General features: G+C 43.7%; 2 protein-coding genes across 2 annotated transcripts in view; both read left to right on the forward strand.

The window, feature by feature from the left end:
- LOC309538699 (serpin B3-like) overlaps positions 1-3,326 on the forward strand; it is a 39,783-nt gene extending 36,457 nt beyond the window's left edge. The window contains exons 6-9 of the mRNA XM_082234528.1: positions 479-596; positions 1,004-1,155; positions 2,123-2,290; positions 2,941-3,326. Coding sequence (XP_082090654.1) covers positions 479-596; positions 1,004-1,155; positions 2,123-2,290; positions 2,941-3,312 — 810 coding nt within the window. The 3' untranslated portion in view covers positions 3,313-3,326. The remainder of the gene's footprint in view (positions 1-478; positions 597-1,003; positions 1,156-2,122; positions 2,291-2,940) is intronic.
- A 3,877-nt stretch (positions 3,327-7,203) lies between these two features.
- On the forward strand, positions 7,204-22,302 carry LOC309538716 (serpin B11-like). The gene is made up of 8 exons (XM_082234587.1): positions 7,204-7,388; positions 8,373-8,551; positions 9,945-10,001; positions 12,853-12,990; positions 16,600-16,717; positions 17,345-17,487; positions 19,748-19,903; positions 21,535-22,302. The coding sequence occupies exons 2-8, from the start codon at positions 8,390-8,392 to the stop codon at positions 21,931-21,933; spliced, it is 1,173 nt and encodes a 390-aa protein (XP_082090713.1). The 5' UTR covers positions 7,204-7,388; positions 8,373-8,389; the 3' UTR covers positions 21,934-22,302.
- Positions 22,303-22,407: the final 105 nt, after the last annotated feature.

Genomic DNA, 22,407 nt, shown 5'->3' on the forward strand with positions numbered 1-22,407 from the left:
AGTAGGGAAGGACCTGCAAATCTAAGGTAGTTAAGAAATACCAATGGTTAAGAAGGAAGCCTATCAATAAAAATCTCTGCTGGCTTCCAGAAGGCTATCAATAATAACATTTCTATTATGCAAAACCTTTGAGGTCATGAAGCTGTACATCTAATACAGTGGTACCTCGGGTTACATATGCTTCAGGTTACAGACTCCACTAACCAAGAAATAGTGCTTCAGGTTAAGAACTTTGCTTCAGGATGAGAACAGAAATCATGCTCCAGCGGCATGGCAACAGCAGGAGGTCCCATTAGCTAAAGTGGTGCTTCAGGTTAAGAACAGTTTCAGGTTAAGTACAGACCTCCGGAACAAATTAAGTACTTCACCTGAGCTACCACTGTAATCTCAAATCAGAGACAAACCTGGATGTTATAACCGATTTGTTATTCTTTTAAATTTACTGATACATGGATTCAGTTTTTCTAATTCTGTCTAGAAATTCATATTCTGTGCTCTGAAACTGTACCTGACTGAAGTGGATGGAGTTGATTGGCACAATGCCCCCGAGGAAGTGAGGAGACTCATCAACCTTTGGGTTGAAATCCGTACACATGGTAAGACCACACAATGTACTAACAAATTCTTCCTGACAACTTTTGTGAAAGGAAAGCTTCTACTTGTTGTTCCTCATTTGAGTGATCTAAAAATCAGCATCTAAATCTATTTTACTCTCCAAGAATAACCTAAGAAACCATTGTCGCCTCTGCTGTCCTCCAAACATGGTAAAAGGAAAACTGGTGCTCATGATATTTTATTTGCTTCTTAAAGCACCCCAAAGGACCACTCAGGGTATAATTAAGTACTTAATCTAATTAATCTACTCAAGCTGCTCCAGTTACCCTCCATAAATAGCTAGCATACGTGTTGTACACTCCTTTTTATTTGAAGTGATACTATGGAATATAATATTTCAAAAACCTGGATATTTTTCTTAACCCTATTATATCCATTTCTTTGCTAGGTAAAATCAAGGATCTTCTCCCCAAGGAAAGCTTTGATTGCTTTGCTCAGCTCCTGTTGGTGAATGCTCTCTACTTCAAAGGACAATGGGAAGTGAAATTTGACAAAGAGCTCACAGAAGAAGCCCCGTTTTACCCACATCATGCAGATGAGGTGAGTTGTAAATATATGTCTAGCTTCCTTGCTTCTGTTGTGCAGAGACAATGAGAGCAAGTAGGTGGGTAGCCTTGCAACTTCCAAATAGCCTGATTTTCATGGGAGTTCAGTTGCCCCAATAGTGTCTTGATGGAAGTCTCTTGAAATACTTGATGCAAGGAAGGCTCTGCAGCGCTGAACTGAACCCTTTTTAGATGATGGCTCCCACACAACTAGGCTTAGATGTCTTAAAGCCCCATGAGTAACAACAGAGTTTCACTTGGCCACTAACCACCAGTCTCATTATTTCAATTAAGGAAGAGGATAACTTATTTTAGCAGGTACAGATAGGTAGCCGTGTTGGTCTGCCATAGTCAAAATAAAAAAATTCCTTCCAGTAGCACCTTAAAGACCAACTAAGTTAGTTCTTGCTATGAGCTTTCGTGTGCATGCACACTTCTTCAGATAAGTATCTGAAGAAGTGTGCATGCACATGAAAGCTCATACCAAGAACTAACGTAGTTGGTCTTTAAGGTGCTACTGGAAGGAATTTATTTTAGCAGGATTGATGCTGAAATCTTGGAAGAGAAAAATCTTCTCTCTTCATTCTGGGAGTTTGATGGAATCATGTAGCCTTGCAAAGAACTAGAAGGCTCACTACTTCTTGCATTTTAGAGGGGCGATCCTTACCATTATCTTTCTTCCAGATTTATTCATTCAGGATAAACAGAAGATATTGGGCCTCTCCCCTCAATCTTGCATATCTTCTTCTTCCAAGGGGGCTTCTAAAAAAAAGATGTGCTTGACAGATGGTGCCCATTTTATCCATCTCTCCCTTTTTCAGCAAACCAGAGGCAGTCTCTTGGGGTAGAAATCTCACCTTTATAACTTGGATATTCAGAATCAGGGGAAGGAAGGAACCTCCTAAAGCAAAATAAGTTCCTTTGCTCTTTTTAAATATTTACTCCTTTTCTTTTCTTTACAGAAGGATTGTCATACCGTGCAGCTGATGCACAGGAAAGGTGTCTACAATGCAGGGACAATTGACCTATGCAGTGTTCAAGTCCAGGTTCTTGAGATTCCCTACAAAAACAATGAAATGAGCTTGTTTGTATTGCTCCCAGTAGACTGCAGTGTGGAAGCTCTTCAACAGGTAAATCATATTCCTGCTCCTATGCCGACAACAACAACAATTTATTATTTATACCCCACTCATCTGGCTGGGTTTCCCCAGCCACTCTGGGTGGCTCCCAACAGAACATTAAAAACACAATAAAACACCAAACATTAAAAACTTCTCTAAACAGGGCTGCCTTCAGATGTCTTCTAAAAGTCAGATGGTTGTTTATTTCCTCAACATCTGATGGGAGGGCATTCTACAGGGTGGTGCCACTACCGAGAAGGCCCTCTGCCTGGTTCTCTGTAACCTCACTTCTCGCAGCGAGAGAACCACCAGAAGGCCCTCAGTGCTGGACCTCAGTGTTCGGGCGGAACTATGGGGGTGGAGACGCTCCTTCAGCTATACTGGGCTGAGGCCATTTAGGGCTTTAAAGGTCAGCACCAACACTTTGAATTGTGCTTGGAAGTGTACTGGGAGCCAATGTAGGTCTTTAAGGACCAGTGTTATATGGTCTCGGCGGCCACTAATATCCATGATGCTCTTCTCCATAACACTTATATGGATTTAATAATATTGATGTGAAAGGACGTACTATTACCTACTTATCTATTGTGGTCACCATTGCTTTGATTCAACCTGGGACTGAAATGATATCACTGCCATTTCTGTGTTTGTTCCTCTAGCTGGAAGGTGGACTAAGCCATGAGCATCTTCTTGACTTATCCTGTGATCTGAAGCCCATAGAGGTGGAAGTGGCTCTTCCCAAGTTCAGCTCAGAGAAGAGAACTGAAATCGACCTGGTTGATCGAAAAAAGGGAGATTTCTCTGGAGCAACTACAACAGAGAACGTGGTTCTGACTCAGTTTATCCACAATGCTCTATTTGAGGTTGATGAGGAGGGTGGTGAAGAAGCAGAGGCAGTCCATTGCCCCAAGGATAGGCGTCCACGTCGGGAACCTGTGGAGATTCTGGCTAACCATCCTTTCCTCTTTTATGTCCTTCACAAACGCACCCAAAGCATACTTGTTTTCGGCAGATTTGCAAAACCACAATAAAGGAAGATTTCTGATTCGTGGAATAAAGTCAATGGAAAACAGATATGGGAAATGCTTTATAGGACTCTTTGCCTCATATTCTTTGCTCAGAGAAAACTTTTTGTGTGTGGTGGTGGGCCTATTTTCATGGTATGTTAATGGTTTTTTAAAGGATTGCTACCCTGCCCATTTGCAATACCTTCTTCAGTCATTTTACATCTTTTTGAAGAATATCTTTCCACCTAGGACTCAGCAAGACTGCTCAAGAAAAAGTGATATATATGTCTTGTATGTGCGATATAGCATTGTGCCACCAGATGGAGTCCTGTGTTTCTCTACCTGTTTTCCCTTTTTAAAATTTACAACGCTTTAAACTGAAAGCCTTCTTCGGTGATTCTAGATCCAGCCCTGACCTCTGAATATTGCCCTAGCTTTTGAGCATATAACCAAGACTTCAGAGCAACCACCTAAACAGAAATGCCTATGTTCTGAAAGGAATTTTTTAAACAATGTGTTTGAATTTTTGCACAAAATACTCTAAGAACTTATAATATTATAAAACAAAAAAAAATGCAAAAAGGAGAGAATATATATTCTTTCCTCCTTTCATATATATATATATATATATATATATATATATATGAATGAAAGAACCAGAATAAGTCCACTTGGTTGATAGTTGGTCTCCTGTGTAATCTGCAGTTTTAGTTCTGTTCAGTCTCCCCCATCCTTCCAATATAGCACTGTGATGAAAGAAACTGCACTTATTTGTACCTCAGTTCTTCTTTTTTGAATAGCGTGCAGAGATGGCACACTATTCACTATTTCCTGGAGGCAGGAAAATGTCACTAGTGTGGAAACTGCTTCCTGGTACAAGTGTTCCTGTTGCTTCATAATACATTTCAGCTTGAGCAACTGAAATAGATTTGTGTGGCTATCACTGAATTGGAAAGGCCAAAGTTGGCATGAGGCTTCTGTCCTCGGCTCACTTGCCTGGAAGTAAGCTCTTTTGAACTCAATGGGACTTACTTCTGAGTAGACAATGTATAAAGGTAGCTCTGGGGCCAACTCTGGGGTTGCGGTGCTCATCTCGCTTTATTGGCTGAGGGAGCCGGCGTACTGCTACCGGGTCATGTGGCCAGCATCACTAAGCCGCTTCTGGCAAACCAGAGCAGCGCACGGAAACGCCGTTTACCTTCCCACCGGAGTGGTACCTATTTATCTACTTGCACTTTGACGTCCTTTCAAACTGCTAGGTTGGCAGGAGCAGGGACCAAGTAATGGGAGCTCATCCCATCACGGGGATTCGAACTGCCAACCTTCTGATCGGCAAGCCCTAGGCTCTATGATTTAACCCACAGCGCCACCCGCGTCCCCTAGACAATGTATAGGATCACACAAATTGACATGGAACTGTAGCCTGGCTGGTTCACATGAAAACCTTTTCATATAGCTTTTGAGACATTCTCTGGCCATGTTTCAATAAACAAAGCATTTAATAAATTTGTTCTGCAGTGTTCATTTGCAAGGGAGTTCATTGATTTCTTAAGTACCCCTAGCTCAGGGAACTTAAATGAGCTAAGTGCTCTAAGGGTACTGAAGTAGACCAAGAGGATTAAAGTGAGCTAAGTTGGCTTAGAGGACTGAAGTGGGCCAAGTGTTCTAAGGGGCAAAGGGGAGTTAAATGGGCTAAGGGGAATTAAGGGGACTGGAGTGGGCTAAGGAGACTTAGGGGGCTAACTGGGCTAAAGTGACTGAAGTGGCCTACTTCAGTCCCCTTAGCCAACTTAGCCCAGTTATGTCCCCAGTTAGCCCACTTTTGACCAGGTGTTTTCTCTTCCAATAAGTTTTTATATTTTCCCCACACTGAGTAAATTGATTTTCTCACCAAGTGGTTTAGGAAACCTTTATGCACTTTTGTTTTTTCATACCATAGATATGCATGCCAAACAAATCTATTATCATGATCTTCCAAGTCTAAGGTATCCACATGCTTTAAGACAATTCACTCCCAGAGCCAGCAAAGACAGGACACCTCATAATATAATCTCAAATCTGGCACAGAGAAGCCACCTCTTTCCTTAGTCTCCGTTAACAATTTATATTTTATCCTCGGTTTCTTCCCCTGCATGATTTAATTTTAAATGAGGCATACCAAATCCCCCCTCCTTAATCCCGTGATACTGAGTCAATTTACAGAGTAAGCTGCCCCGCTGACCTTATCAAACATTTTTTTGCCAGCATTGAAAATTCTGCAAGGGGATACTGTTGAGAAGGGCCTGGAACAGAGAGGAAAAAATCTAGGCAGGATCATTATTTTAAGAGTGGCAATTCATCCCAACCTGGAAAACTCAAAACATTTCCATTTCTTTCAGTCCTCCTTCATAGTCCTCAAAAGAGGAACAAAATTCCTCTTCCAAAATGGGGTGGTTTCTTTAGTGCTGAAAGCTCCAAAGAATTTACAACTTCCAGGTTTAAGTGTCACTCCTGGCAATTGTTTCAAGCTCCTTTAAGTTGCTTTTTCAAAGGAGGTGCCTCTCATTGCCTGTCACAAGAACAGGTTTCCCTTAGAGCCTCAAACCATGATTCATCGTAAACATGCAAAGTGCTTTGCAGTGCATCGCACCCTTCCCTGAGCTAAAAGCTGATGTGCAGCATGAACCCACAGCAAAAACATAAGCCAGCTCAAATTCTCCCTCATCCCTGCACTATTCGAAAGGATAAAATCTGAAGCAAACTGTTGGAAGCATCTGAAATCTTTCCAAATCTGAAATCTTGTTTAAAATCGTTTTTATTGGTTTTAGACAAGAGGAACATCAAACAAGAAAGAGACTAATGAAAAAGCCATAAACAATATTAGGTTTTATGTAAAATTACTGAGTGAGTAAACACACCGGAGGGAAAGGGAAGGGTGGTCACCTAGAACTTGGCAAGTAAATGAAGCCTCTTTAGTGTGTACATTCTCTCCAGAAAGAGGACTGTTTGGAACATGTTGCCTGCCAGTTCATGGATAAACAAGATGAAGGAGAACAAAACCAAACTTGTTAGGCTTTGCCAGTCCATGGATCCATCTAAGGTTAAAACAGTACCATACAACTTTAAGCAGACTTGGTGTCCCCCAAAGACATCTGGGAATGTTACCAGTGGGCATCACCAATGAGCAGTGATATTCTTCAGCTTGGGGAGAGGCAGTTGTTTGCTTAGATGGCTCCTATGTTTCCTCATCAAGTAATTCTGGCTACTCTTATCTCAGGCTGCAAACATCCTGGCCCAACTAATTGAGCTTACTGTTCATTAACACTTCTGATATTGTGTCAGAGAGTAAATAAAGTGCTGGCACCATATTTCACCAGACATTGTCTTGGAGCTGGTGCATTCCAGGAGGAAGAGTTACACTAGGATCAGATTATGTTTTAACTCAGGAGTCAGGTTTAGTCACTATCTGAAGACTACCCTTGCCTCTGTGTCAGGTCTTGGCCAGGCAGATACAGGTATCAACAAGGGTGTCCCACGTGACCTTAAGGTAGTGCTGTGTAAAGCCAGGTCAATGACTAGTAAGACCAACACCGTCCATGATTTGATAATGGATGAGGGAATTGATCTGGCAGAATGCCTTCTCAGTCTTATTTTCCAAACCTTCCTATTTTCATGAACCTTCTGGTCTGTTTCAACTTCTTCTGCAATTGATGTGCCAAGTAAGCTGAAATCTAAACCCAAGTTGCAACACGAGTAGATTATTGACTGAGGAAGGGTTTTCTGTTTTGTTTTGGAAATGCTTCTCAGATGACCTTTTCGTGACAAGCTACACCTTCTGAAATTCTATTGAAGGCACAGGAGCTCCTGCCCCACCTCTGTTCCCAAATTGCAACACCAGTAGATCCAGGATTCCTCAGTCTGCTGCTCTAGACAATCTGGCTTGCTATTGCAGATTCATTTGCAATTTCCAGCACCACAAACTCATTCTCCAGGAAGTTCCCAAATTGCACCTGTGCGTAACAAAAACAATTCATTGATTTATGCAATTCTCCAGCTTTAAATAGTGGAGCCTTGAAAGAACGTGCATCAGCTGCATTGGAATCTCTTCCACAGAGGAAAAGGTAAGCTTCATACAGACTTTTCTCTCTTCTGTTAACTGAGGAACATCCATATTTACATCTAAGGGACACAGCCTTGGGGTGGTGGTACAATGCTAGATTTCCATGGAGAGGAACCAAATTCAAGAAATGTATTTTAAGAGCACTTATTCTGGTTACCTCTCCATACATACTTTATTAGTCAATTAAAAAAATTATCAACACAGCACCCCCAAAAAGGTGGACATCACTTTAGCACAGATACTTTATACATAGGCTCATCTATTTTTTTATTTGTATGGGGGAAGGTGGCAACATATGTAGCCCCCCAAAAAGCAGTATCTTCTTTGTGGTGGTGACACTGTGTTCCCTGGGATGGGAATGAGTTGGAGTAATATGGCAGTGAGGTCAGGGAATCTCATTCACTTGCCCCTAAGCTCCAGGAAACCTATCTGAACTAAATAATAAGGAAATAATATGGATCTTATGACTGGAATTGTTGACAAAACTTGACTGGCATTGAAAGTCCTGCTAAAACAGGTCCTTCTTAGAGTATTTGTTGTTAAGTTCACACTACAGCTTATCTAACTTATGTAACTACTGGTCTAATAAAGTAAAATAAAACTATATACAGAGAATCATTCTATCTCACCCTGCTCTTCAGCCATCTTGGCCAGAGCAACAGCCTGTACGCCACACACAAACCTTCCCTCCAGACTGAGCCTGCCTTATAAAGAAGCCTGTTGTTAAGGGCAAAGCTTTTTCAAGGAACATTTCAAGTCAGCGTTTAGAAGCCACACTGACATCAAGATCATATTCTCTATCTTGAGCTTTTTAGAAAGGTGGGGTGTAGGCGTTTTAAATAAAATTGAAGTAACGTGGTATTGAAGGCACAGTGAATACCTTTCTATGGAGATATTCATCCTTTAGACAAAAATAAGACCAATAAGAAGGGATTATATACAAAGGAGTCCACCAGAAGAATTAACCTGATGATATTTGTCCCAGGTATTACCATCAGCACCATGACTACCCTTGTGGATGCAATCAACAAATTTGCCTTTGATTTACACAAGAAGATTGACAGCACTTCGGGGAACATCTTCTTCTCCCCCATGAGCATTGCAGCCGCTTTGGGCATGGTCTCTCTTGGAGCCAGAGGAGACACTGCTAAGCAGATGGAGAAGGTAGGAAACACCCCACCACCACCGCTGTGTGTATGCCAAGTGTCATATTATGCAAATGCCTCCTATTTCAAAGATCAGATAATACAATGGGTGGTAGTTGACTGAGTCCTGGTCAGAGGAGACCCATTTAAAGAAGTTAGGGAAAAGATGGCCACCCGATTCTCCTGAACCATGTGGAATCTTCTCCTGCTAGCCACTCTTACTCCTTGATGGCTTTCATTAGGTTCCTTTGTGATAAAAAGGAAATGTGTTAGTTTTGACTCTGAGAAAGAAGAAGAAGAAGAAGAAGAGGAGGAGGAGGAGGAGGAGTTTGGATTTGATATCCCACTTTATCACTACCCGAAGGAGTCTCAAAGCGGCTAACATTCTCCTTTCCCTTCCTCCCCCACAACAAACACTCTGTGAGGTGAGTGGGGCTGAGAGACTTCAGAGACGTGTGACTAGCCGAAGGCCACCCAGCAGCTGCATGTGGAGGAGTGGGGAAGCGAACCCGGTTCACCAGATTACGAGTCCACCGCTCTGAACCACTACACCACACTGGCTTCCCCCCAAAAAAGAGTCTCCCCCCAAAAATATATATCTGAGGTCGGGTAAAGGACCAACTATTAGTTATATAATACCCATTGGCAGTTGTGGGAAGTGGTTTTCAGTCCAAGTGCAGCATTCCCTTGTGGGAAACTTTCAGACGGGTTGCATGCCAGTGCTGGGTGTGGCCAGAGACAAAAGTGGGCGGGGTCAGAGGGAAAAGGAGGCAGGGTGATAGATGCGACTCTGTCCTCTGTGCTAGGAAATTTCCATTCCACCTTAAAAGAGTCAGGCATGATTGTTGTGTGTCACATGCCTGTTTACTTTCTCGCTGGGAAATTCTGTTTTGTATATAGCTTTTGTTCCGGCTGTTTTCCTGGACACGGAGGCAAGCAGTCATGTTTTTCCTTTGTTCTGATCTACATTGAATAAAGCTGTAAATATGCTCTCCTGTCTGCATCCTTTCGTTGTGGAGACTCTGCTGAAAGGGTGTGGAGTGTCTTGGAATGTCTCTGAGGCTCGTGTTGCTAATTGACTGATGCTGTTCCACGGGATGGTCTGGAGATAACTTGGAGGCCTGCCTGATGCCTCCGTCTCCCTGGCAGTATCCCAACACTCTGTACCGTAGGTGATATTCCAGCCCCACAAAAGCCAGAGATTTCTACACAAACACACACATTGCTCCATGAAGCTAAGCAAGATGTGTTATCACAGCTCAGGGACACGTGGTTCCCAACCCCTGTCCTAAACTCCAATAAGCCCCCTGCTCAAATGAAGTGTTTCCATTGTACTGGAGGAGGATGAAAAGAAGATGGCAAAGTGACTTGGAGTAGATCTGTGGTTTCTCATTCCACATTTTGTGTTGCAGGTCCTTCACTTCAATGAGGTCACTGGATCTGGAAGCTCTCCAGGCTCGGCTGAAAAAGTACTGGCATATCATTTCTGTTTCACTAAGGGTTCTTTTTTGGGGGGGGAATAATATGGATCTAGGGACGCGGGTGGAGCTGTGGGTTAAACCACAGAGCCTAGGACTTGCCGATCAGAAGGTCGGCAGTTCGAATCCCCGCGACGGGGTGAGCTCCCATTGCTCGGTCCCTGCTCCTGTCAACCTAGCAGTTCAAAAGCACGTAAAAATGCAAGTAGATAAATATGTACTGCTCCGGTGGGAAGGTAAACGGTGTTTCCATGCACTGCTCTGGTTCGCCAGAAGTGGCTTTGTCATGCTGGCCACATGACCTGGAAGCTGTACACCGGCTCCCTCAGCCAGTAAAGCGAGATGAGCACCGCAACCCCAGAGTCGGCCACGACTGGACCTAATGGTCAGGGCTCCCTTTACCTTTAATATGGATCTAGCAGATGATCCTTTCAAAATGTGAGATAATCTGAAATCATAAACAGCTGCAGCCATAGCAGCCAACTCCTAGGGGCCGAGTGGGCTTCAGCCCCCCAATAAAATATTTGAGAGGGCACCAAAATTTACAGAGAAATGGTGTGCATGCACCACAGCATGTGACTGATTTTGTGGGCTGGGACATACCTTTCTCCCACGCCCACCCCCAATATTTTATTCAAGGTGGCACCCCTGGGTACAGCTGTGAGGCTCAGCTTTCTTGGAAGTCAAGCTGGTGTAATGTAGTGACTAAGAATTCAAGCTGCAAAGGCCTGGTCAAAATCTCACCTTAGCCAAGAACCATGGTTTAGCTCTTAGGTATGGTTCTTCCCATCTCCTTTTTTTTAAATAAAATTTTTATTAGTTTTAACAATTTTTATAAACACAGACATAAACAAACACATAAACAAACGTATAATTTCCAATCCTTTTTTTCTTAAACCTTACTTCACCGACTTCCCCATACCTCCCCTTTCTGCACCCCAATTTCCAAATTTGTTTCAGCAAATCCTGCCCCTTGGTTTTATCAAATTTTCCCTTATTCCTTTCCTTTACTTGGTCTTTTACAGCTGTAATCCCCTTTTTTCAAAAACCTCAACATTTTAGCATTCATTAATTTTACAATATTTCTTAAGATAAATTTTAAATTTCTTCCAGTCTTCCTCCGCCGTCTTTTTCCCCTGGTCCTGGATTCTGCCGGTCATTTCAGCCAGTCCCATGTAGTCTAACACCTTCATCTGCCATTCTTCCAGAGTGGGTAGATCTTGTGTCTTCCAATACTTTGCAATGAGTATTCTTGCTGCTGTTGTAGCCAGTGGTGTAGTGTGGGGGGTGCCAGGGGTGCCGGCCGCACCGGGCGCAACATTGGGGGGGGGCGCGTTTGGCCGGCCCTTCGCAAGACGAAAGTCCATAGGGAAATCTCCGGGACAGCGGGGAAGCGCAGTGCGTCTTCCCCACTGTCCTCGGACCTCCTCCGAAGGCTGGCGGTGGGGCGGAGAGACCTCCTCCTGCCGCCAGCCTTCGGAAGGCTGCTCCGAAGCCTGGCGGTGGGGCGGAGAGACCTCCTCCCGCCGCCAGCCTTCGGAAGGCTCCTCCGAAGCCTGGCGGTGGGGCGGGGAGACCTCCTCCCGCCGCCAGGCTTCGGAAGGCTGCTCCGAAGCCTGGCGGTGGGGCGGAGAGACCTTCTCCCCGCGCCAGCCTTCGGATGGCTGTCCTGAAGACTTGTGGTGGGAGCAGTGGCGTAGCGTGGGGGGTGCACCTGGTGCAACATCGGGGGGGCGCGGAAGAGACTCGAGTGCTAAAATCCACGGGTTAGGGGGCGCAAATTACTTGCCTTGCCCCGGGTGCTGAGAACCCACGCTACACCACTGGTTGTAGCATACATCAAAAAAGTTATGTCTTTCTTTGACACCAATTGGCCGACAATGCCCAAGAGAAAGGCCTCTAGTTTCTTAGGGAAAGTACATTTAAGTACCTTTTTCATTTCATTATATATCATCTCCCAGAAAGCCTTAATCTTCGGGCATGTCCACCAAAGGTGATAAAAAGTACCTTCAGTTTCTTTACATTTCCAACACTTATTATCAGGCAAATGATAGATTTTTGCTAGCTTGACTGGGGTCATGTACCACCTATAGATCATTTTCATAATATTTTCCTTTAAGGCATTGCATGCCGTGAATTTCATTCCGGTGGTCTATAACCTTTCCCAGTCCTCAAACATGATGTTATACCCAATATCCTGAGCCCATTTTATCATGGGCTGATTTGACTGTCTCATCCTGGGTGTTCCATTTAAGCAACAAGTTATACATTCTTGACAGATTTTTAGCATTGGGTTCTAGCAGCTCTGTTTCTAGTTTTGATTTCTCCAGGTTCTTCCCATCGCCAGGCCCTACCCTCATCTGCAATGCAGAGATTATAACGCAGTTGAAAAGGCTTTAATGTTTAATAGACTATTGTATTTTAATATTCTGTTGGAAGCCGCCCAGAGTGGCTGGGGAAACCCAGCCAAATGGGCGGGGTATAAATAAATTTATTATTATTATTATTATTATTATTATTATTGGAACTCAGGGGGATACTGCCCTGTCCTGCTGACCCCTACTGAAGGAAAGCACTTTGAACATTATATCCCAACAGAAATACACACACTTTCAAAGACTGCTCCAAGGCAGTCCTGGAGTTTCGGGAGCAATTCAGTTTGGTTCAGGATGCCTTGGAGGGGGGGGGCACCTGCTTCCAATCAGAAGAGCCCCCAATTTCTCCATTATCTGCTCGGTTTGGCTGAGGATTTGGGATTGGTCCACGTAATGGTTTGGAGGGCGTTGGGAGCCATATTTACAAGAACGACGATGTACTGTTAAACAGCCTTTGCTATTTAAAGGATACACAGTGTGACAGACCGGGAGGACCACACATCCAATTCAAGGCGCTCTTAGCAGCTATCAGCCATCATGACAAAAATTCCGAACTGAGCATTGCCAATAGGCTTTATGGAGAAGAGAAATACACATTTCTACAGGTAAGGAAGAACACTTTCTATGCTCCTCCCTGTGTAGACACATTGCTGTTGGATGAGCAGCACAGACCACATGAAATTGATAGCAATGCTTCCACTTCCTTTTACTGATGCCTATTTAGTATCTCTTTTCTTGACAGTGGAAGGTGTTTTAAATGGTACATGGGAGCAGTGGTAGGGCCTTTGAAGGGCAAAAAAATGAGAGGCACAAATACAAGATGGGTGACACCTGGCTTGAGAGCAGTACATGTGAAAACGATCTAGGAGTCTTGGTTGACCACAAACTTGACATGAGCCAACAGTGTGACGCGGCAGCTAAAAAAGCCAATGCAATTCTGGGCCTCATCAATAGGAGTATAGCATCTAGATCAAGGGAAGTAATAGTGCCACCGTATTCTGCTCTGGTCAGACCTCACCTGGAGTACTGTGTCCAGTTCTGGGCACCACAGTTCAAGAAGGACACTGACAAACTGGAACGTGTTCAGAAGAGGGCAACCAAAATGGTCAAAGGCCTGGAAACGATGCCTTATGAGGAACGGCTAAGGGAGCTGGGCATGTTTAGCCTGGAGAAGAGAAGGTTAAGGGGTGATATGATAGCCATGTTCAAATATATAAAAGGATGTCACATAGAGGAGGGAGAAAGGTTGTTTTCTGCTGCTCCAGAGAAGCGGACACGGAAAGAAGATTCCACCTAAACATTAGGAAGAACTTCCTGACAGTAAGAGCTGTTCGACAGTGGAATTTGCTGCCAAGGAGTGTGGTGGAGTCTCCTACTTTGGAGGTCTTTAAGCAGAGGCTTGACAACCATATGTCAGGAGTGCTCTGATGGTGTTTCCTGCTTGGCAGGGGGTTGGACTCGATGGCCCTTGTGGTCTCTTCCAACTCTATGATTCTATGATTCTATGGTCTTTAGTCAGTCAGTCAGTCAGTCAGTCAGTCAATCAGTCAGTTTTATTGCACATAGCCAAAGGCTGCCGTAATGTACACAGAATCATTCAACAATTAAAAGAAAATATACTGAATAGATAAAAAAACCCTTAACATTCATATTATCAAGACATTATCTACTCTAAACAGAGCTATAAAAGTACCTTAATATTGTTTAAGAAATTAAACAATAAAATTTATAAGCTAAAATTATCACATAGCCACTAATATATTAAAAAATGTTAATTAATACAATGTGCAATTATATTTGGAGTTTGGTGATAAAGATAGAATATAGCTTGATGTAGATAGGGTCAAATAAATTCATCTCCTTTACAGTTGGTGGCTACCTTGGCTATATAATTTGCTCTAATTTTCCTAGCGGCAGTTGCAAAGAGTGCTACACGCCAGCTCACATACTTATCTGTGTCTGCGAGGAGATATACAATCATGTCTGGCCAGGGGACCTTGAAGTTTGGTCTTTAATGTTTTACATTTTATTTTGTTTTTAATATTCTGTTGGGAGCCACTCAGAGTGGCTGGGGCAACCCAGTCCGATGGAAAGCATTTAAATAATAAAAATGTTTGTTATTATTGATCTTTGTATTCAACAAAGCCAGTGCATGATTCACACTTGTGCACCAGAAGTGTCTCTCCTCCCTTCTGCACCTCGGATCTGCTCTGGGAGTTACCCCAAATTTCTGAAGCAGATCTGAAGCACTGTGGGGGAAACACAGCGGGGAGAGGAGACACAGGGGAAGTTATATTGTACAAATGAAACTTGTTGAGCCCATGCTCAACAAATTTCTCTCCTTGAGAGAAAGGTGGGGCACAAATATATTAAATTAACAAATGAGTTCAACTCCATCTTTGTCTGACATTCAACATAAGAGGGGGAATTGCGTGGACAGGCGGAGTCCCCAGATCCTGCACGGTCCCCCCGTCATGTGGAATAACGACTCTAGACAACGTGCTATGGGATTAAATTGGCCACAACTTTATTAAATTTCAAATGTGGGTAGACCTTGGCTCAGGCATTGGGCGTTCTCCCTCCCCGGTCCCCAGCTGGGGACCTAGGGAGCATCAGGGTTATCCAGTGTGTGTGTGGGGGGCGATGGGCCGGCTCTGGAGAACATATGTTGAAGCAGAGATGGCCGCCCCCGTAACGCCGCCGCCGCAGGAGAGAGCAATGACGACCTTTCGGTGTATGGCCAAAGCCTCCCTTCAGAAAACCCCTTTAACGGGGAACCCTGGTATCACCGCCGCAAGAGGAAGATGGACAAAAGGATTCCGCCCAAGGCCTGATACCGCCAAAGTTGTGACGTTTTGCTACGGGAAAGGCGAAACCTGCCAATGCAGGGAAATTCCTTTCCGGCCCTTTAACAGCGACCTTAACGTAGCAGCGCCCGCATACCTGTGAAGAAAAGTTAACCTGCAAAACCTGTGAAGACAAGTTAACCTGCAAAATAAGACATTAACTGAGGGTGGGTAGAGAAGCTCTGGAGCCAAGTGAGGATTCCCAGGTAAGATCCTCCCTCTATTGTGTGGGCAGGTAATCCCTCCCCCTACCTGGCCTGGTCTCCTTGGCAACGCTTCCCCCAGGTGGGATTGGACAACTGACTGAGGTAGGCAGAGACCTCCAGGTATCCCACCTGAGGGAAGGCAAAGCCAAGCCTATGCTGTTGGGGCCGCTCCAGATCTAGGGGCTGCACGCGTCCACGCAAAAGGCGCCCCCCATTTTAAGCGGGGAGCGGTCAGTGTCATGAAAGAAAATGAAGGCTGACATAAGTCAGGAAGAGCACAGTAGCATTTAATGGGGTGGCTTAGGTAGGACAGCATTGCTCACCTGCCTTCTGAACACTGAGCAACATTTCCTGCTTGGCAGGGGGTTGGACTCGATGGCCCTTGTGGTCTCTTCCAACTCTATGATTCTATGATTCTATGGTGGTTCCTGAGAGGGAGGGGAAGGCACAGATAGTTTGGTGTGCAGCAGAAAAAGCAGAATGGACCTATGGCTTCACCACAGTGAGCTCCATGTGTCTCACCTCCAAACTGTTAGTTACCAGAAGAACTGAGCGACGCTCACTGTCCAGAAGGCACCTCCTTGAGGAACATTCTGGAAAAGCAAAGGAACCATCTACTGCTTCTGAAAAGGGAAATGGCTCCGTAAACCCCACAGTATTAATCGTACCTTGGAAGTTGAACAGCTTAGTTTCCGAAAGTTTTGGCTCCCAAACGTCACAAACCCAGAAGTGTGTGTTCCGGTTTGTGAACTATAATTGGAAGCCAAACATCCGGTGGGGCTTCCATTGCTTCCGATTAGCTGCAGGAGCTTCCTGCAGCCAATCAGAAGCCACGCTTTGGTTTTCAAACGTTTTGTAAGTTGAACAGACTTCCGGAACAGATTCCGTTCAACGTCCAAAGTATGACTGTATTCTATATTTCTTTTTAACTCAGCTTTCTACTTCTCTTCAACAGCAGGCACTAAACAACTACTAGTAGGAGAGCAACATGGGGAAATTCATATGCCGTACCAAACAATAAATTCCCGTTTATTACATATATATGACAGCCATAGCTTCTGCTGCCCTGGGCTGATTTGGAGGAAGGGATGGCATACAAATTCAATGAAATTGTTTAAATAATAATAATTGCATTAATGTTTTTTATTATTATTCTATACAGCAATTCTTACACTGCACGAAGGAGATGTACTATGCTGAGTTGCAAAAAGTGGACTTTGAGAAAAAACCAGAGGAATCTAGAAATGAGATTAACACTTGGGTTGAAAAGCAAACAAATGGTAAAGGAACAGAAGTTATGTCTCACTTATTTGGAAATGGATCAGCTAAGGAAAGGGATATGGGAGAAATCTGTTCACTTTACATTTTAATGTGAACTTACCTAATTCACACTTCGGATACAAACATGTGGACCAGAAATGCATCTAGCACTTGAAATCCACACATCCACAATTTTTTGATTGTAGTTTTCCATTCCAAAAAATGCATACGAAAAAGCATATATATTGAGGAAAGGTGGGCAAAAAAAAGGCAGGTTAGTGAAAATGACATACAAGAATGTGTTCTATTGAAGAAAATTGCTTGCAAAAAAGTGTATGAGGCAAAATTCCATGCAAAAAATGCATACAAATGTTCATGCAGTCTTTTTTAAATAAATAAATAAATAAATCACAAGCTAAATGCTAAAATGGCGGGAAAGTAATTGAAGATTGAGAAACTGAATGACATTGAAAGATTTGTTTCCCAGAAGAACTGAGCAGCCCACAGAATTCTAAAATATACAAATGTAATGAACCCTTTAATGGTGGATAAGCTTTATGTTTTAGATGTTACACACTAACACGGTTGAAAATTTCATTGTCATTTTGACTATTAAATATTTTGCCTTGAATCTGTCTTTTAAAAAGGTAAAATCAAAGACCTGATGGCCAGTGGATCTATTGACGAAACAACTATCTTGGTCTTAGCGAGTGCTATATATTTTAAAGGAAACTGGAAGTCCCAATTTGATAAGAAACTCACCAAGGAAGCACCTTTCTGGATTAATGAGGTACAATATGCCGAAAAGCTGGTGGAGATGGGAACACCATTTATTATGGTCAGCTATCTGTCCAAAGCTGTGGTTGCGGCGCTCATCTTGCTTCATTGGCCGTGGAAGCCGGCGTGCAGCTTCTGGGTCATGTGGCAAGCATGACTAAGCCGCTTCTGGCGAACCAGAGCAGCGCGTGGAAATGCCGTTTACCTTCCTGCCAGAGCGGTACTTATTTATCTACAGTGGTGCCTCGCAAGACGAAATTAATTCATTCCGCAATTCTCTTCGTCTTGCGGTTTTTTCGTCTTGCGATGCACGGTTTCCCATAGGAATGCATTGAAAATCAATTAATGCGTTCCTAGGGAAACCGCCTTCAGAAGGCTGGGGGGGACAAGGGCTTTTCTTCCCACCCCCAGCATTTAAAAAAACCCCGGGACAGCGGAGGACTTCTCCGCTGTCCGGGGCGATCTTAAAATGCTGGCGGGCGGCATTTTAAAATCGCCCAGGGACAGCGGAGGACTTCTCCGCTGTCCGGGGCGATTTAAAAGCCCCTGGGAAGGCAGGCAGGGGGGACAAAGACTTTTGCCCCCCGCCAGCCTTCCTTTTCTGAAGGCTGGCGGTGGCGAAAATCTTTGCTCCCCCCCGCCTGCCTTCAAAAGCTGTCCGGCCAAGGCTTCGCGGACCTCTCCGCCAGCAGCGGCAGCGCTGCCGCTGCTGGCGGAGAGGTCCGCGAAGCCTGGGAGCACTGATGTCAGCGCGCGCAGGCTTCGGCATGCCGGCAACCCTGCAAAAGACGTCCGGGGGAAGCGGGGAAGAAGTGCTTCTTCCCCGCTTCCCCCGGACGTCTTTTGCAGCAAGGGGCTGCAGGGAGATCGCTATCTCCCCGCAGCCCCTTGCTTCAAAAGAGAAGACCCGCTGTCCCCGGGGCAAGCTTCGTTTTGCGAAGCAAGCCCATAGGGGAATTCGTCTTGCGAGGCAAATCGCGGACGAAAAAACCTTTCGTCTAGCGAGTTTTTTGTCTTGCGAGGCATTCGTCTTGCGGGGCACTACTGTACAGTGGTGCCCCGCAAGATGAAATTAATTCGTTCCGCATTTTTTGTCGTCTAGCGAATTTTTCGTCTTGCGAAGCACGAAATCCCATAGGAATGCATTGAAAATCAATTAATGCGTTCCTATGGTCAAAAAAAGTCCAAACAAAGCCAAATTTGGTACAACAACAGTTTATTAACTGCTCTTTAAAGTCACACATACTGTAAAGAGCAGTTCAAAAATTTAAGGGAAAATAAATTAACTTTATAAACAAAACATGTCTTTGTTTTTAGTCAAAGAAAAAAAGTCGCGAGACGTTTTCGTCTTGCGAAGCAAGCCCATAGGGGAAATTCGTCTTGCGAGGCAAATCGCGAATGGAAAAAACTTTCGTCTAGCGAGTTTTTTGTATTGCGAGGCATTCGTCTTGCGGGGCACCACTGTACTTGCATTTTGACGTGCTTTCAAACTGCTAGGTTGGCGGTGCAGGGAGCGAGCAACGGGAGCTCACCCCGTCGCGGGGATTCGAACCACCGACCTCCTGATCGGCAAGCCCTAGGCTCTGTGGTTTAACTCACAGTGCCACCCGCGTCCCTACAGTAAAGCATAAGCCAGCTCAAATTCTCCCCCATCCCTGCACAATTCGAAAGGATAAAATCTGAAACAAACAAAAGCATCTGAAATCTTTCCAAATGTGGAATCTTGTTTAAAATAGTTTTTATTGGTTTTAGACAAGAGGAATATCAAACAAGAAAGAGACCAATGAAAAAGCCATAAATAAACGATATCAGCGTCCCCTATACACCTTTAGGAGCCAGGAAAAACATTCCTTTTTAACCAGGCCTTTGGTTGATCTGATTGACATCCTATGCCCTTTTAAAATGTGGCTCTTTTCGGGGGGGGGGGAGTATTATTGCTTTTATTTTTATTTTATATACTGAGATCTTTTTATGCGAACTGCCCTGAGACCTCTGGGCATAGGGCAGTATAAAATTCAATAAATAATAATAATAATCCTGCCTCATTGGTGGGCCAGCTCTGACTATTGCATTGTACATTGGGGATACAGAATACATTTGTGCTTTATACCAGAGTGGTCCGATGTTCGAAGGTGCTAAACAAAAAAGGTACAACACTGGAAATTATTGCAACTATCCTACTATACTCAGTACTTCATATGGCTTATAGCCACCTCTTTTACACACATGAAAAATGACATTTTATGCTTAACTACTTGCTTTATTCACTACAGAATCAGAGCAAAAATGTGCCAATGATGAATATGGAAGGTGAATTCAATGTGGCCTATATACAAAATCCATCACTGCAAATACTTGAGCTTCCCTATGATAAGAATGAAATGAGTATGTTCATTCTACTGCCAGACAAGAAAGGAGGTACAAACCAGGTAATTTGCTTTGATTTCTGAAAAGGATCAAGGAATTGAAGTCAACTTTCCTGCTTGGCAGGGGGTTGGACTCGATGGCCCTTGTGGTCTCTTCCAACTCTATGATTCTATGATTCTATGATTCTATGATTCAAAACTTTGTAGCGGGCATACATACATACATACATACATTGCTTTAAAAACCTGATCAATGAGAATAAATTGTTCAACTGATTAGTCAACTGAAGAAATCTTGGAGAAATATAGAGATATATGAACTGTAGCTTTTGTCCTGTCAGTTGCCAATTCTGTTTTATTTTGTAATTTTAACAGACATAGAGCAGGGCAATCCAGTAGGCCTGCATTGTCAATGTCTGTTAATACTAGTGTATCTTTGGATGTGGCCAGGGACACAGGTGGTGCTGTGGTCTAAACCACTAAGCCTCCTGGGCTTGCAGATTATAAGGTCAGATGTCCTGTATACCTGAAGGAGCGTCTCCACCCCCATGAGATCCAGCGCCGAGGGCCTTCTGGCGGTTCCCTCATTGCGAGAAGTGAGGTTACAGGGAGCTAAACAGAGGGCCTTCTCAGTAGTGGCACCCACCCTGTGGAACACCCTCTCTTCAGATGTGAAGGAAATAAGCAGCTATCCTATCTTTAAAAGACATCTGAAGGCTGCCCTGTTTAGGGAAGTTTTTAATATTTAATGTTGTATTGTTGGAACACTTGATTGGGGGCCGCCCAGAGTGGCTGGGGAGACCCAGCCAGATGGGCAGAGTATAAATAATAAATTATTATTATATTCGAATCCACATGGCGGGGTGAGCTCCCGTTGCTTTGTCTCAGCTCCTGCCAACCTAGGAGTTTGAAAGCATACCAGTGCTGCAGCAGGAAGGTAAACAGTATTTCTGTGCACTCTGGTTTCCATCACAGTGTCTCGTTGCGCCAGAAGCGCTTTAGTCCTGCTGGCCACGTGACCCGGAAAGCTGTCTGGAGACAAACAACGGCTCCCTCGGCCTGAAAGCAGATACGAGCACTACACCCCATAGTCGAATTCAACTGGACTTAAGAGTCCAGAAGTCCTTTACCCCTTTACCTTTACCATCTTTGTATGGGGCTGCAGCAAGGGGACTTATTAACAACCATATTCTTGATTACTCTGCAACTTCTGTCTGATAGGTGGGACAGAGGGACACCACACCCTTGGCACAAAGGAGGTTTGGACTGTTATGTTTATAGCACAATTTCATAGAATCCCATTGTTCTCCTTGGGCCTTTATGCCCTGGGAAATGTGTATAGGATTAGTACACTTTTCAATGACCCAGAATGTGCCCATTGTGTCTTTTAAAACAGAAGTTAAATCAAGGACTCTAAAGCAGAGACAATACATGCTGCTAAACTTAAGGATTCTCCTCTCCTCATTTGTGAAAACATTTCCACCGATATTTTTTTAAGGAAACCACCATTTTCACAGACAAATTTAATGGTTTTCCAAAACATTTTTTGGGGGGAGGGTGTAAACAATATTGGAGCTTTTAGACATATTCTTTGCCTACGCTTTAATAAATAAACATTTGTCTTTCTCTTTTTCTCACGTCTTTTTCTGGGGGCAGATATTTAATTGGCATTGATTATTATTTTTACTTGACAGGTTGAAAAGGAACTCACCTATGCAAAATTTCAAGAATGGACCAGTTCGAAAAACATGCAAAAGCAAAAGATAGACATTTATGTGCCGAAGTTCAAGCTGGAAGAAACTTATGAGCTCAACAAACTTTTGGTAGCTTTAGGAATGACAGATGTGTTCACACGAGGAAAGGCTGATTTGTCCGGCATGTCAGGAAGCAAAAACCTGTTTGTGTCCAGGGCCATTCATAAATCTTATGTCATGGTCAATGAAGAAGGCACAGAGGCAGCAGCTGCCACTGGGGTGGGCGTTTCTACCACAAGCATGCCAATGCAATTCATAGTTGATCACCCCTTCCTTTTCCTTATAAGAAACAACAAAACCCAGAGCATCCTATTTTTGGGCAGGTATTATTCACCTTAACAGGTGCTTAAATGATCACATGCATGCCCTTTGCATTTGTTGCAAGCCCAAGGTGTTAGAAGTGCCAAAACAAAAATCATATATTCTACTTTCTGTTTAGCTAACATTTCCGGGTTTTCATCTCCTAAAAAAAGTACAAATACCTAAGATGGACCTCTTTCAGCTTATGTAGGCAGACTCACTTTAATGTACAACATGGGGCTTTAAACAGAGGAAATGGGGAGAGGGAGATAAGGAGGGAGCAGCCCTGCTTCAAAAAATAAAAATAAAACACATATCTAAAAACCAAAAGAGAAGAATCTCAAAGTGTCGAAGAAGGAAAAACGAAACCCAAAGCAACAATCTAAATAAAGTGAGCTATTCAAAATATTTGGTTTTGTTGTGGGATTCCGGGTCCTTAATGAATAGTGAGGTGTACAGAAATCCAATGCTACCTACAGATTATTTTCAGTGCTGATTCTTTAATGGTTGCAG

Source organism: Podarcis vaucheri (genome assembly GCF_965113315.1).
Source record: "Podarcis vaucheri genome assembly, chromosome: 8".
Lineage (NCBI taxonomy): Eukaryota > Metazoa > Chordata > Lepidosauria > Squamata > Lacertidae > Podarcis > Podarcis vaucheri.

Bases quoted from the DNA above. Each gene is read 5' to 3' on its own strand.
- LOC309538716 (XM_082234587.1), top strand. From the start codon at position 8,390: ATGACTACCCTTGTGGATGCAATCAACAAATTTGCCTTTGATTTACAC. The intron at 12,991-16,599 runs GTAAGGAAGAAC...TATTCTATACAG, and splicing joins AGAAATACACATTTCTACAG to CAATTCTTACACTGCACGAA. The intron at 17,488-19,747 runs GTACAATATGCC...TATTCACTACAG, and splicing joins CACCTTTCTGGATTAATGAG to AATCAGAGCAAAAATGTGCC.